This window comes from Heloderma suspectum, chromosome 4 (assembly GCF_057233095.1).
Source record: "Heloderma suspectum isolate Gila_16-S chromosome 4, 16-S_ref, whole genome shotgun sequence".
Classification (NCBI taxonomy): domain Eukaryota; kingdom Metazoa; phylum Chordata; class Lepidosauria; order Squamata; family Helodermatidae; genus Heloderma; species Heloderma suspectum.
This window is the reverse complement of record NC_139461.1, coordinates 297,656,423-297,673,332: the sequence shown is the minus strand read 5'-3', so window position 1 is coordinate 297,673,332 and position 16,910 is coordinate 297,656,423. Positions and strand designations below refer to the sequence as shown.

Here is a 16,910-nt window from a genome sequence, read left to right as displayed (position 1 = left end):
TGGCATAAGGGTCAGTGAAACATGAGGCCCCAAATATGATTCCACCAAAAAGGTCCCATGTCCCGTAACTCTTGCTGTGTGGGTTTCAGTGGAGTAGAATGTCTGCTTTGTTTTAACTAATTCACTATAGACTGGGGAAACTGTGTGTGTGTGTGTGTGTGTGTGTGTGTGTGTGTACTGGGGTGGGCAGTGGTGGGGCCAAATTGGACTCCTTCCTTGAACTCCCTAACTGAATGAGCCTATTTTTGTCTTTTTAGGAATAAATAGTGAAGCCCCTTCCAGTTTGTTATGGGAAGGACAGGCAGAGAAAAACCCCGAAGATCGCTTGCACTTGCCTTGTTCCATTATTTCGAGAAGGCCTTTCTTAATTAGCTCGTCCCGACCTTTGCTGGTGGTTGTCTTCTTCTCTAACACTGCAAAAAGGGGGTGGGGGTGAGCAGGATCAACATGGAACATCAGAGCCAATAGCGCATGGAAATGACTACCACAAGAAGCCTGCATGAGTGGATGAAGGATGTCTAGCTTGAAATATGGCACAGCGGGTGAGAGGGTGAGGTGCAGTGCTGTAGTACTTATTCATCACTTTTGAATCCCACCTTTCCCTAAAGGTGCTCAGGGCAAATATACCTGGGGCAGTGGCGGGGAATCCCAATCTCAAGACAGCTAGTGTGGTGTAGTGGTTAGAGTGTTATGGACTGTGACTCGGGAGATCCAGTCCATGACCCACTCAGCCACAAAGCTCAGTGAGTGACTCTGGGTCAGTCACTGACTCTCAGACTAACCTACCTCACAGGGTTGTTACGAGGAAAAAATGGAGAGGAGGAGAAAAAGTGGGATATAAATGTAATAATACATAAAATAAAAATCTAGCAACTTGGTGGTTCAGCAGGAATATCAGCCCAAGCCTTCCCAGTCCACATCCAACACTCTCCACTACCCACATTGGCTGTAGGAACAGCTCATTCCCAGCCATGGAATGGGCTCCCTACAGAGGTTCACCTGGCACCATGTTGTTCTCCTTCCAGCGCCAGGTGAAGACCTTTTTATTCTCCCAGTATTTTAGCATTTTAGCTTCCTAATCTTTTAGCTCTGGTGTTTTCAGTCTGTATTTTAAATCTCTGCATTGCCGGTAGGTTTTATTCATGTTGTATTGTTATATTGTGGTTTAAAGTTTTCATATTTTATATTGTTTTATGCTGTGCTTTGTGGTTTTGATTTTTGTAGCTTCGGTTATGGGGCAGTATAGAAATGAAATAAATAAATAAACAAACAAACATACCACACAGTAATCCTTGGTGCCCTGCCACCAGATTGGCAAATTGGCTTCCTGCCCCATCTCTCATCACAACCTCTCAGAAAGATTGCATCACAGACTTGGGCTAGTTCTCCAGACCAACTCCCTAGTGCAGGGGTGCGGAGCCTCTCTCAGCTCGAGGGCCAAATTCAGTTTTAGAGAAGCTCTCAGGGGCTGCATTCCAATGGAGGAGGTGCCAAAGGCAAACGGGTGGAGCCCAAAATACAAAAAAAAAATTGTATACAAAAAATACATTGTAGCTTAAGAGTTCTTACTGCCAGTCCTCGGAGAGGGATTTCAACCTTTCAGAACGGGGAAAATTCTGCACAAAAGCCAGGAAACCTCCAAAGAAGAGGTGATTCTAATCAAATGGGCATTGTATCTTCATTCCAGACTTTTCAGGATATTGCGGTGCAGTTGCAAACCAGGACTCAGCTTTCTTTGGCAGCAGAGCTTAATTTCAAGAAAAGAAGGGTGTTGGAGTTAGCTAAGAAGCCACATTTCAGGGGTGGAAACCTGATCCTAGATGTTTGTTGGTGGAAGAATGAATGCAATTCCTCAGTGCTCCATGGCAAGATCTCTGCTTATGCTTGGAAGCCCTCTTTACACTGTCCAGGCAGAAATGTAAGTCCTGCATAGTCTGAAAGCAAAGCGATCCCACTTCTGGAAAGGTGGTTGGCTTGGAGCTTGGCAGGGTCTAGAACACGGGTGGGGAATCTTCTTTGGACAAGGGCTGACTTCATTCTCAGAGAAGCTGTCGGGGGCCACATTCCAGTTGTGGGCGGGGGCTGAAGTCAAAGGGGGCATGGCCAAAGGCAAAAGAGCTGAGGCCAAAATACAAAATATATCCCAAATACCAGCCTGTTGTAATTTAAAGCTCTTACTGTTGGTAACTGAGCATTAGGGGAGGCATTTCAACCTTTTAGAATCAGGAAAAACTGTACAAAAGCCAGGATGGGGAAAGGGGGTGGGGCCTGCAGAAGGGGGCATGGCCATGTGGGGAACCCCGGGGGGGCTGGATTAGGACTCTGGGCCTGAGGTTCCCCACGCCAGCTCTACTGGGAAATGCTGGGGTTGTAGTAGGCATGTATGGACTGTATAAAACCCGCTCCGTCTGTGTTCCGTGGATTGTCAGGCACCTTTTGTTCCATTGTCCATTCACAGACAGGTGAAAAAAAATATACGCCATTATGCAGGAAAATATGCAAATAATTACATAGGGGGGTTCATAACACCTTACATAATTTACCTGAGTACATAACATTTAGCGTATTGTCCCCCATTCCGTTCCACTTTGCCACACCAGGAACTTGTGTATTTTCCTACGAATAAATATGCTTAAATTTCGGGAAAGTAAAGAAAAAATCAGAAAGTCCACGGACTGCGCGTGGCCTGAGGGGGTCATTCTGCAGCAGATTCTGCCAGTCGGATTCCTAGAAATCCAAGCTTGTTTTAGTCCGTCTCAAATTTCTCCAGCATCCCTAGGTTGTCGTGCAGCTGGAACCTTCTCCTTGCTGCCAGAGCTCCTTGCTCTGAAAGCCAAGGTATACTGAGAACCAGGACCTTGTTGATCCAGTGGGTAGAGATAAAAACTGCTAGAACTGGTTTGCTGATATAGATCAACACAGCTGCCTGCAGATTTGGCCTCTCCTTCAGGGTGTGGCTGTGGGGGCTGTCATGATGTGCATCTGCCTGCCCAAGTTTACCACTGCACCACTGGGCACCACCAATGCTGCAGGCAAGCTCACTGGTGTGGGTGCGTGTGCACCACTGTCAAAGGAGCCCAACAGATGTCACAGTGCCCAGCAGTCAGCATGTTGCACGGGGCTCAAAACATGAGCTGGTCTTACATTGAACCTCCGTGTTCAGAGGCAGTATAACTCTGAATGCCTCGTGCTGGGGACAAACAGGGGACGCCTAATGCTTTGTTTGGGATTTTCCAGTAGCATCACGCCTGGTTGTTGGAGACAGAGTGTTGGACAGTGGAGGCTGGTGGCTCTGATGTCAGTGGGATGGTGAATCCACTCTGGGTTTCAGTCAGAACCCTAAAGGAGCTCTCCAAGGTCCTTCCACTGGTGCCAGATAAGATGAAACCTTGGTTTTATCCAGCAATGCAGTGCTTATGTTAATATGGCTTTTACCAGTGCTGGGCATAAAGCATCCTCTTAGCAAAACAAGTGTTTTTCCTTCCACGAAGGTTTTATTGGAGGGTAGGGGTGGGTAGCAGTCTACAATATTTGTGTTCTGTGAAAGAACACAGACTGGAATGGCTCCCTGTTGCCTTTCCCCATCATGTCAGCATGACCTCTACAACTCCTTAAAAAAAAAAAAAGTAAAAAATACACAACACTGGATGAAATAAAAAGTCTTGCTGAGAGAAGATCAATAAGGAGCAAACTATAAGCAGGTAATCTCATTTTTGTTCATAGCTTACTATAGAGCCACATAATAACGGACTGATTACCCCAGTGCTGCTTGTAAAAATGTGTAAGCTTTGTTCCTTTGACCTAGCAATGCTTAAAAGACCCATTTTCAACTCTGTTGAAAACAGATAACAAACAGGTTGGGGGGATCATTTCTTCTCCCATGTTTTATACCACACGTGGCAATTTCTCAGAGCCATCTAGATTTCTGGCCAACTCACTGGTTACACAGTACATCACCATAATTATAACATATTAATTGGTTATATGTACTAAATCAACAGGCCAAAAACACAAAGCTCTTTATGCATATATTTTAAAAAGAGGTTGATTGTCCTCTGTTGATGACCATTGCTACAGTTACAATGGGGTATTGAAAATAATGATGACGTTATTGATGATTTTTGTTATTTTATTGGGGGGGTGCAATTAAATCCTGAATTTATTTACTTATTTCATTTGTATACTGCCCAATAGGCGAAACTCTCTGGGTGTTTCACAAAAATTAAAACCAAAAAGCTCAGGATAAAACAATACAAAATATATCAGCATTAAAACCACAATATAACAATACAACCAGAATAAAACCTAGCAGCAATGCAGAGACTTAAAATATACCCAACAGGGGCCTTTAAGCCTTGGTGAGCTTCTTCACCCTCACTACTGAGATTGTCCCTGCCTTGCCCTAAAATGCCCCTCCAGATAACAAAGTTATTCATATCTTATTTATGTAGATATCTGCCCCTCCTTTCAACTTGGGCATAGGGAGAGTTACAGCATTCCTAAAAACTAAGCCACAAAGACACATTTTACTGGGTCTATTTTTAACAGTTTGTATTTGTATTTTTTGGAAGCTAAGTAAATATAACTAGTCACAGAAGTGGAAAACCCTCCCTTCCAGGGATGAGGTGGTCCAGCAATAAGAAGTCCACTTTTTGTTGAAAACAAAAAAAAATCTAGGCCAGCACCTGTAGCTGGACCATAGCTAGGGTGGCCCGTTACACATGGCCAAAAATATAAGATACCAGTTTGCATACAAGCATGGGCGAATTTAATTCAGGTGACCATCATATCTACTACTGTGGCCAAGAATCCCTTAGAAGAAATGGAGTAGCACTCATAGTCAACAAAAGGGTGGGAAAGGCAGTACTGGGGTACAATCTCAAAAACCATAGAATGATCTCAATATGAATCCAAGGCGAACCATTCAACATCACAGTAATTCAAGTCTATGCCCCAACCACTGAGGCCAAAGAAGCTGAGGTTGATCGGTTCTGTGAAGACCTACAACACCTTCTAGAACTAACACCAAAAAAAGATGTCCTCTTCATCATAGGGGATTGGAATGCTAAAGTAGGAAGTCAAGAAATCAACGGGATAACAGGCAGGCATGGCCTTGGTGTACAAAATGAAGCAGGACAAAGGCTAATTGAGTTTTGCCAAGAGATCACGCTGATCATAGCAAACACCTTTTCCAGCAGCACAAGAGGCGACTCTACACATGGACATCACCAGATGGTCAGTATCGAAATCAGATTGATTATGTCCTTTGCAGCCAAAGATGGAGAAGCTGTATACAGTCAGTAAAAACAAGACCTGGAGCTGACTGTGGCTCAGATTATGAGCTGCTTGTTGCAAAATTACAGCTTAAATTGAAGAACGTAGGGAAAACCACTAAGCCATTCAGGTATGACCTAAATCATATCCCTTATGAATATACAGTGGAGGTGAGGAATAGATTTCAGGAATTAGACCTGATAGACAGAGTGCCTGAGGAACTATGGACGGAGGTCCGTAACATTGTTCAGGAGGCAGCAACGAAATCCATGCAAAAGAAAAAGAAATGCAAGAAAGCAAAGTGGCTGTCTGATGCGGCTTTACAAGTAGCTGAGGAAAGAAGGGAAGCAAAAAGCAAGGGAGAAAGGGGAAGATATATCCAGCTGAATGCAGAGTTTCAGAGAATAGCAAGGAGAGACAAGAAGGCCTTCTTAAATGAACAATTCAAAGAAATCGAGGAAAACAATAGAATGGGAAAGACTAGAGATCATTTCAAGAAAATTGGAGATCTCAAGGGAACGTTTTGTGCAAAGACGGGAATGATAAAGGACAAAGAAGGCAGGGACCTAACAGAAGCAGATGAGATTAAGAAGAGGTGGAAAGAATACACAGAAGAACTATGCAGGAAAGATCTTAATGTCCCTGATAGCCATGATAGCGTGGTCACTGAGCTTGAGCCGGACATCCTCAAGAGTGAAGTCAAGTGGGCCTTAGGAAGCATTACTAACAACAAAGCTGGCGGAGATGACAGTATTTCAGCTGATCTATTTAAAATCTTAAAAGATGATGCTGTTAAAGTGCTGCACTCAAATTGCCAACAAATTTGGAACACTCCACAGTGGCCACAAGACTGGAAAAGGTCAGTTTACATTCCAATGCCAAAGAAGGGCAATGCCAAAGAGTGTTCAAATTACCGTACAATTGCGCTCATTTCACATGCCAGCAAGGTTATGCTCAAAATCCTACAAGCTAGGCTTCAGCAGTATGTGAACCAAGAACTACCGGAAATACAAGCTGGGTTTCGAAGAGGCAGAGGAACTAGAGATCAAATCGCCAACATTCACTGGATTATGGAGAAAGCAAGAGAATTACAGAAAAACATCTATTTCTGCTTCATTGACTATGCTAAAGCCTTTGATTGTGTGGATCACAACAAACTGTGGCAAATTCTGAAAGAGATGGGAGTACCAGACCACCTTACCTGTCTCCTGAGAAACCTGTACGAGGGTCAAAAAGCAACAGTTAGAACCGGACATGGAACAACCGATTTGGTTCAAAATTGGGAAAGGAGTATGAGAAAGCTATATATTGCCGCCCTGCTTATTTAATTTATATGCAGAGTACATCATGAGAAACATCAGGTTGGATGAATCACAGGTCAGAATTAAGATTGCCGGGAGAATTATCAACAACCTCAGATATGCAGACAATACCACCCTAATGGCAGAAAGTGAAGAGGATCTAAACAGCCTCTTGTTGAGGGTGAAAGTGGAGAGTGCAAAAGCTGGTTTGAAACTCAACATTAAAAAAACTAAGATCATGGCATCTGGCCCCATCACTTCCTGGCATATAGAAGGGGAAGAAATGGAAGCAGTGACAGATTTTACTTTCTTGGGCTCCAAGTTCACCGCAGACGGTGACTGTAGCCATGAAATTAAAAGATGCTTGCTCCTTGGGAGGAAAGCTATGGCAAACCTAGATAGCATAGTAAGAAGCAGAGACATCACCTTGCTGACAAAGGTTCGTATAATCAAAGCTATAGTTTTCCCAGTAGCAATGTATGGCTGTGAGAGCTGGACTATACAGAAGGCTGAGCGCCGAAGAATCGATGCTTTCGAACTGTGGTGCTGGAGAAGACTCTTACGAGTCCCCTGGACTGCAAGGAGGTCAAATCAGTCCATCCTACAGGAAGTCAACCCTGACTGCTCAATGGAAGGACAGATCCTGAAGCTGAAGCTCAAATATTTTGGCCACCGAATGCGAAGAGAAAACTCCCTGGAAAAGACCCTGATGCTGGGAAAGATTGAAGGCAAAAGGAGAAGGGGACGGCAGAGGATGAGATGGCTAGATAGCATCACTGATGCAATGAATATGAACTTGAGCACACTCCGGGAGAGAGCGGAGGACAGGAAGGCCTGGCAGGAAGTCCATGGGGTCACGAAGAGTTGGACACGACCTAATGACTGAACAACAACCAGTTTGCATAACATTTGCTTATGCTACTTTATATGTCTTCAGCAAAGGAGATTGTTACCTTGTCATGGTGCTGGAGCTTGAGCACCTCAATGACGTCGTGAGCTAAACCGTGAAGGGACACCCAAGATGGGAAGGTCATGGCACAGAGGTCAGACTAAATACGATCCCTGGGGAAGGAAATGGCAACCCACCCCAGTATCTTGCTGCGAAAACTAAATGGATCAGTACAACCAGAGATATGTCAGTATACCATTGGAAGATGGGACTCCCAGGTCGGAAGATGGTCAAAATGCTACTGGGGAGGAACAGAGGATAAGTTCAACTAGCCCCAGATGTGATGACGCAGCTAGCTCAAAGCCGAAAGGACGGCTAGCACTCGATGGTGCTGGTGGTGAACGACAAATCCGATGTTCTAAAGATCAACACACCATAGGAACCTGGAATGTAAGATCTATGGGCCAGGGCAAATTGGATGTGGTGGTTACTGGGGAGATGTCAAGATTAAATATAGACATTTTGGGTGTCAGTGAACTGAAATGGACTGGCATGGGCCACTTCACATCAAATGACCACCAGATTTACTACTGTGGACAAGAGAACCACAGAAGAAATGGAGTAGCCTTCATAATTAATAATAAAGTGGCTAAAGCAATGCTTGGATACAATCCAAAAAAATGACAGAATGATCTCAATTCAAATTCAGGGTAAGCCATTTAACATCACAGTGATCCAAATATACGCCCCAACCACAGATGCTGAAGAAGCAGAAGTAGATCAGTTCTATGAGGATCTGCAGCACCTACTGGATAATACGCCAAAAAGAGATGTTATTTTCATTATAGGAGACTGGAAAGCTAAGGTGGGTAGTCAAACAACACCTGGAATTACAGGCAAGCATGGTCTGGGAGAACAAAATGAAGCAGGACATAGGCTGATAGAATTTTGCCAAGACAACTCACTGTGCATAACAAACACTCTCTTCCAACAACCTAAGAGACAACTTTATACATAGACTTCATCAGATGGTCGACACCGAAATCAGATTGCCAAAGGTGGCGGACATCTATACAGTTGGTAAAAACAAGACCTGGAGCTGATTGTAGTTCAGATCACGAACTTCTTATTGCACAATTTAGAATCAGACTAAAGAGAATAGGAAGACCCACAGATCAGTTAGATATGACCTCATGAATATTCCTCATGAATATGCAGTGCAGGTGAAGAATAGATTTAAGGGACTAGATTTAGTAGATAGGGTCCCGGAAGAACTATGGACAGAAGTTCGCAACATTGTTCAGGAGGCGGCAACAAAAAACATCCCAAAGAAAAAGAAAACCAAGAAGGCAAGATGGCTGTCTGCTGAGACACTGGAAGCAGCCCAAGAAAGAAGGAAAACAAAAGGCAACAGTGATAGGGGGAGATATGCCCAATTAAATGCAAAATTCCAGAGGTTAGCCAGAAGAGATAAGGAATTATTTTTAAACAAGCAATGCACGGAAGTGGGAGAAGATAATAGAATAGGAAGGACAAGAGACCTCTTTCAGAAAATTAGAAACATTGGAGGTAAATTCCAGGCAAAAATGGGTATGATCAAAAACAAAGATGGCAAGGACATAACAGAAGCAGAAGAGATCAAGAAAAGGTGGCAAGAATATACAGAAGATCTGTATAGGAAGGATAATAATATTGGGGATAGATTTGATGGTGTGGTCAGTGAGCTAGAGCCAGACATCCTGAAGAGTGTGGTTGAATGGGCCTTAAGAAGCATTGCTAATAACAAGGCAGCAGGAGACGATGGTATCCCAGCTGAACTGTTTAAAATCTTGCAAGATGATGCTGTCAAGGTGATGCATGCCATATGCCAGCAAATTTGGAAAATACAAGAATGGCCAACAGATTGGAAAAAATCAACTTATATCCACATACCAAAAAAGGGAAGCACCAAAGAATGTTCAAACTATCAAACAGTGGCACTTATTTCACATGCCAGTAAGGTAATGCTCAAGATCCTGCAAGGTAGACTCCAGCAATTCACGGAACGAGAATTGCCAGATGTACAAGCTGGGTTTAGAAAAGGCAGAGGAACTAGAGACCAAATTGCCAATCTCTGCTGGATAATGGAGAAAGCCAGGGAGTTTCAGAAAAACATCTATTTCTGTTTTATTGACTATTCTAAAGCCTTTGACTGTGTGGACCATAACAAATTGTGACAAGTTCTTGGTGGGATGGGGATACCAAGTCATCTTGTCTGCCTCCTGAGGAATCTGTATAACAACCAAGTAGCAACGGTAAGAACAGACCATGGAACAACAGGCTGGTTTAAGATTGGGAAAGGAGTATGGCAGGGTTGTATACTCTCACCCTACCTATTCAACCTGTATGCAGAAAACATCATGCGATGTGCTGGGTTTGATGAAGCCAAGGCTGGAGTTAAAATTGCTGGAAGAAACATTAACAATCTCAGATATGCAGATGATACCACTTTGATGGCTGAAAGTGAGGAGGAGCTGAGGAACCTCATGACGTAGGTGAAAGAAGAAAGTGCAAAAGCTGGGTTGCAGTTAAACCTCAAAAAAACTAAAATTATGGCAACCAGCTTGATTGAGAACTGGCAAATAGAGGGAGAAAAAACGTGGAGGCAGTGACAGACTTTGTCTTTCTAGGCGCAAAGATTACTACAGACGCTGACTGCAGCCAGGAAATCAGAAGTCGTTTACTTCTTGAGAGGACAGCAATGACAAATCTTGATAAAATAGTTAAGAGCAGAGACATCACACTGACAACAAAGGTCCACATAGTTCAAGCAATGGTATTCCCCATAGTAACCTATGGCTGTGAGAGCTGGACCATAAGGAAGGCTGAGCGAAGGAAGATAGATGCTTTTGAACTGTGGTGCTGGAGGAAAATTCTGAGAATGCCTTGGACTGCAAGAAGATCAAACCAGTCCTTACTCCAGGAAATAAAGCCAGACTGCTCACTTGAGGAAAAGATATTAAAGGCAAAACTGAAGTACTTTGTCCACATAATGAGAAGACAGGACACCCTGGAGAAGATGCTGATGCTAGGGAAAGTGGAAGGCAAAAGGAAGAGGGGCTGACCAAGGACAAGTTGGATGGATGATATTCTGGAGGTAACGGACTCGACCTTGGGGGAGCTGGGGGTGGCGATGGCCAACAGGAAGCTCTGGCGTGGGCTGGTCCATGAAGTCACGAAGAGTCGGAAGCGACTGACCAAATAAACAACAACAAAGTTTATATGTAGAGATGCACATTTTAAATAATTACTGTAATTTCAACTCTGTGACCAGGTGACCTCTGTGCCTGCTCAGTCAGCTGTCCAGGTGCTAACAGTGAATAGATAACTTCAAGGCACCCGCTCTGCTTCTTATGGTTCTTTATCTTGAAACCAGACTTGGACTGGACTGACCTTCAAACAGAGGACTGTCCTCTGTAAAGTTGGGCACCTGGCCACCCGAACCATAGCTCAGTGCTTTGCATGTGAAAGGTACCAGGTTAAGTCTCTGGGTCTCCAGTTTAAAAAGGGTCAGGTAGTAGGTGATGTTCAAAGGAGCTTTTCCTGGTGTTGAGATGTAGGGATGCAAAATGCTTTACCTGTTAAGTTTCTGCATGACAGGATGCCATTAAAGACACTCAAGCAGAGATAATAAGGAAGGTGGCAACCTTACTACCATGGCCTCTGGGCTATGTGGTACTGAGCTCCCAGGCAAGCCTAGCATTTGCCTGTGCTGGTTATAGACGGAGAGGGGAGAATTTTGTCAATACAGCTGAGCACTTTTGAGGTTTTCACCCCTACAATACTTGCATTCATACATAATGCTAAGCATTAACCATGGTTCATTGCTTTAGCCATGAATGTTTTGCAGATGTGTAAACAAACCATGGGCTCTTTTCCCTATTTCAGGTTTGTTTCTCTCCCATCCATTTTTCCAGCCTTCAAAGTGGTTTCATTGTCAAGGTATCCTTTCTGGGCTCCCCTGTTTAGGCACAAACAAACTACAGTTCTGGGGATAAGCTACGGCTTTGGGTTCAGACATCAAAATGAGCCATGATTTAATCAAACCAGGCTTCATAAGCCAAAAACAAACCATGGCTTCAATTTGTGGTTTATAGCTGGTTAATAAGCCATGGTTTGCTTGCATGGATGGGTTCAGACAACAACAAGCCAGTTTTCAATAAACCACACCATGGCTTAACGTTACGTGCAGACATAGGTCACCCCCTGACAGTAATATTTTCTTTGCAGGAAATCGGGGGGGGGGTGTCCCACAACGATGAAGGGGGGCTTTGTTTCAAATAGCATTGCCAACCCAGTTTGAATCACTGTGGACCACTCAACTGGTCATGTGAACTGGATTGCAGGATGACAGCCACACACAAATAACCAGGAACCAGCTCATTGTCTCATGATTTGTCACATAGCTAATCTCAGACATGCTGGCACCTAGGTGTGCAGCACAAGCATGCTTATGGCGGAGGAGCACTTGACAATTCAGACCACACAGAGGAAGAAAAATAAAAAGAATGAAATGTGAATTGCCCCTTAACCAGAGAAAGATTGCAGGGAAAAGCCACCATATTTTCACATTCTCCTGTTAAAAATTACCATGTATGCTCAACCTTACTTATAACCAGGGTCTTGGTGGTCCTGTGCTTCCAAATCCCAGGAAGTACTAGTTCCCCTCTACTCAGCACTGGTTAGGCCTCATCTGGACTACTGTGTCCAGTTCTGGGCACCACACTTAAAGAAGGATGCAGACAAGCTGGAGAGGGTTCAGAGGAGGGCAACAAAGATGATCAGGGGACTGGAAACAAAGCCCTATGAAGACAGACGGAAAGAACTGGGCATGTTTCGCCTTGAGAAGAGAAGACTGAGGGGAGATAGGATACCGCTCTTCAAGTACTTGAAAGGCTGTCACAGAGAGGAAGGCCAGGATCTCTTCTCCATAATCCCAGAGTGCAGGACATGGAAACATGGGCTCAAGTTACAGGAAGTCAGATTCCGGCTGAACATTAGGAAAAACATCCAGACTGTGAGAGCAAGATGACAATGGAACCAATTACCTAGGGAGGTGGTGGGCTCTCCCATTGGAAGCATTCAAGATGAAGCTGGACAGCCATCTGTCAGGGATGCTTTGACTTGGATTCTTGCATTGAGCAGGGGTTGGACTCAGTGGTCTTAGAGGCCCCTTCCAAACCTACTACTCTATGATTCTATGAACTTAAAAAGAAATCTGCACAAAGGAAAGCTGGATTCTGCAATCAGGATTTTTTTTTTCTTAATCTGCTTATTTTATCCAATTTATCCTAGTCATTGGGAGGGACTAAGAGATACACAGGGCATGTGAAGTCCCCTTCCTCTGGCTCCTGGAATTCTTGCTAAGCCACACTTGCAGGCTTCTCAGATTTCATCAGGCACTGCCCACACACTTTCAAGCATATCTGTGAAATCATAAGGGTTTGAAACTCGTTTTATAGAGAATAAAAGCTGAGACTCTCACAAAGCTGGATTTTGCAAGCTAGAGAACATTATCTGCTTTGTATGCACCTGTACAAATCCAAGAACAGACACAGCCATGCTTAGACCTCATGCCATAAAGCAGTTATTGGCCAAAATGGTCATTTCCCACTACTTACCTGCTGATGTCTGCTTTAGCTTCTCATTTTTCTTTTTCCTCCATTTCCATGGTTTGAAGATCCTGCCCAGTGTGGCTAGCTTGCTGTTCCTTCGGACAGGAGGAGTTCGAATCCCTGAGAGCAGATATTCTGAATGCACGGCAGGGGATGGATCCATCTCCTCTGAGAAGGGGCAATGGGAGAGAAACAAAGTTGATAGTTAAAGACAGAGAAAATACTGAAGAGGCTAAAATACAGCAAGGCGTGGGGTTAAGAGGGACCAGTTGGCATCATTTGCAGTGAAAGCATGTTCAGCTGAGCATCCAAGCTGCAACGAGCAAGGCAGAAAGGATAAAAGCTAGAATTGTCCCTGAATTCCAGTTTAAGTGACATTTCAAGGTTCTTTGAAGCTAATAGGAGCTTCCCCTCCACCATGCCAATAGAAAGCACACCCTTCCCCATCAATCTGGATTGGGACCACAGGAGCAGGCAAAGGGTTGCTTTTTTTCTTTTTCTGTTTGCTCTTGCATAGTGAGAACCCAAGGTCTGCCTTCCACCATGAGGCAGGAAGTAAAAAAGGGGTGAACCTGGGGGAGGCACCACCTCCTCTGGAAAATTCCAGGATGAAGACTGTGATAGAATAATTGCTGAAAAATAAAGACCACTGATTTCAATAATGGACAAAGAAGACGAAGATAGTAACAGAGTCTATTTAGCCTTTTCATTTCCATTTAATGGTCAAGCAAAACTGGGGGTATAGAGGAAGAGACCCGCTTATTTCCCTAATGGCACAGAAGTACAAGAGACTATGCTTGATAGAGGAATTTTTATTTATTTCATTTATTGCATCTATATCCTGCCTTTCCTCCAAGGAGCCCAAGGTGGTAAACATAATCCTCTTTCTCTCTATTTTATTTTCACAACAACCCTGTGAGGTAGGTTAGGCTGAGAGACAGTGACAGGTCCAAAGTCACCCAGTGAGCTTCATGGCTGAGTGGGGACTAGAACCTGGATCTCCCAAGTCCCACTCTAGCCACTACACCATTCTAACCACAAACCACACTGGCTCTCCAGTGTGCTTATATCTAAGATCAGGATAGACCTGGAATGAGAAGAGGATTGGATACCAAAACTGGGCAGGGATAAAACCTCAGGTAGTTGGGTTGACAGCTCCAGGAAACAACTGCAAACCAATTTTGCCAACAGTCCCTTTCTTGCCACATCTGTTTAGAGACAAATCTCATTTTTACACCTCTTAGTAATATGTCTTCATGTGAACATCAATTTCGTTAATAGGGAGGAGGCATTGTTGGGGAAGTAATAAAGACAGCCTGGTGACAGCCAGTATCTTGAAAGAGAGTAGCAAAGAAGCATAAATAATGGGTGTGGGTTAGGACTGTTGGGAAATATATGTGGACACATACACATTAATTCTCAAGTGCAATGCTGGCATCCTTCACCCACAATGTCACGAGGTGGAGAATTATAAGGTGATTTGCATATTTATTTCAACAACCCATAAAATTTAAATGAGTGGTATGGAATACATTTCCAAGCCATTTGTTTCTAGAATAATAACTTCATAATAATTTGCGTTGTGAATGCCATGTTTAAAGTAAACAACCATATACCATCAATTTCATTTTGTATAGGGAAAAATGCAAGCAAACTAAACAATGCATTTATAGCTTAATGTGGAGGTCAAACGCTCAAGAAAATTGGAAATGGTGTGTTGGATCCAGACTTAGTCATGCTTAGAGTAGGCCCACTGAAACCAATAGGACAAGTTTGTAATAACTATGGGTCTTCTGTAAGAATGACTAAACCTGGAATCCATTTTAAAGTTGGATCCATTTTAATCCATTTAATCCATTTCAATCCATTTTAAAGTTTGGCAGTTACTAGTGCACTAAAGACCCAATGGTATGCATGTTTAGACAGAAAAAAGGCCTACAATTCCCAGCATGCCCTAGCCATAGCTTTTGTAGGCCTTTTTTCTGTCTAAACATGCATATGATTGTGCCCTAAGTAGCTGTTGTTGGGGGGAGCATTTATACTTTTAATTTGGAAAAAAAAAAAAAAAAGGTAAGTCAAAGACAAATGGTTAAATTTAAATTCATAGGGCTGGATCCATACATGTTTAGAGCAGGCCAATTGAAATCAATGGAAAGTTAGTCATGACTAACTCTAAGCAAGGCTAAGTCTAGATACAATCCTTAGTTTCATTAGTGGAAGCAATGTAAAAATATTTTTACAAGATCAATGGTTAAATACATTGTAGTGGCCTGACTTCTAAGGAAAGACAGAAGACTAAGGCTTCAATCCTATACCCTCAAACCTGGGAGTAAGTCCCATTGAATCAATGGGGCTTACTTCTGAGTAGACATGGCTAGGATTGCACACGAAGGCTGCAATCCTATACACATGTATGTGGGAGTAAGTTTCATTGAACTCAGTGGGGCATACTTCTGAGTAGACAGGCAGAGGTAATAGCACTAGGCCATCAAAGTTAAGGACTTTTAAGATCCATTGACTTTAATAGGAATGTTAAGCACATCATTCTGCCCTTGTTTATTTATTTATTTTATTTATTAAATTTATTAATCGCCCATCTGACTGGTCACCCAGCCACTCTGGGCGATGTACAACCCACCATAAAACAATTTAAAACAATAAAATTTTACCATAAATTTTTTTTAAAATACCCTAACCCACCACAAATGCCTGCCTGAACAACCACGTTTTTAATGCACGACAGAAGCTCATTAAAGAGGGAGCATGACGGAGTTCCCTAGGGAGGGAGTTCCACAGAGTGGGGGCCACCACAGAGAAGGCCCTCTCCCTCGTCCCAACCAGTCTAGCTGTCCTGGCTGATGGGACAGAGAGAAGGCCATCCGAGGCTGATCTTGTTAAGCGGCCTGTCTGGTGTTGCTGGAGGCGCTCCTTAAGATAGGCTGGGCCGGAACCATATAGGGTTTTAAAGGTCAAAACCAACACCTCGAATTTGGCCCGGAAAACAACTGGTAACCAGTGCAACTCCTTCAGCACTGGAGTGATGTGATCTCGCTGGCGGCTGCCTTTAATCAGGTAAGTGCACCTCCCATCAAGGAAGGGGAGATGCTGGTAGAGGCCCTGTGCTAATGCCTGAAGGGATGGCAGCTCACAAGGCAAGTACGCTATTACGTGTCACTGTTGTGTAGGATATCGGGATTTGGCTGGGGGACTGCCAGTGACCGGGCCAAAAACTGTGCATAAGATAATTATGAACTGCTTTCAGCCTGGCAGTCTCAGGCAACTCCCAGGTTGAAACTGCTCATGTTGCTTTTAGCCTAACTGGTATGATTAGTAACTTTAAGAATTGGCACTCAGTTTCCTTGTTTTCCTCTTCTGTCCCTAGGGATGTATGAATTTTGTTAAATCCATTCCATCTGAGTTTTGTGGATTGTCGGGCACCTTTCATTCCATCATCTGTTCAGTGACAGTATCAGATGGTTTGTATGAGAATTTCATTCATTTGCAAAAGTTTCATGTTGTTCAGTCATTCAGTCGTGTCCGACTCTTCGTGACCCCATGAACCATAGCACGCCAGGCCTTCCTGTCCTGCACTCTCTCCCGGAGTGTGCTCAATTTGCAAAGGTGCATTTCTGCTAACACACATTGGCGCAAGTGCGCATTAGCAAACAAACAAAATTGTGCAATCTAAACATGCATAAGATTCCGCCCTCAATCTCTTTGTCCATGTAGCCCAGTACTCTATACATGGGCTAGTGGCAGCTCTCCAGGGTCTCAGGCAGAGGTCTTGTCCAC

General features: G+C 43.6%; 1 protein-coding gene across 1 annotated transcript in view; it reads right to left on the bottom strand.

The window, feature by feature from the left end:
* Window positions 1-16,910, bottom strand: part of PHACTR3 (phosphatase and actin regulator 3) — a 371,137-nt gene that overhangs the window by 180,551 nt on the left and 173,676 nt on the right. Inside the window, exons 2-3 of the mRNA XM_084854302.1 lie at window positions 13,125-13,286; window positions 336-413 (exon numbers count right to left, since the gene is read on the bottom strand). Coding sequence (XP_084710428.1) covers window positions 336-413; window positions 13,125-13,286 — 240 coding nt within the window. The remainder of the gene's footprint in view (window positions 1-335; window positions 414-13,124; window positions 13,287-16,910) is intronic.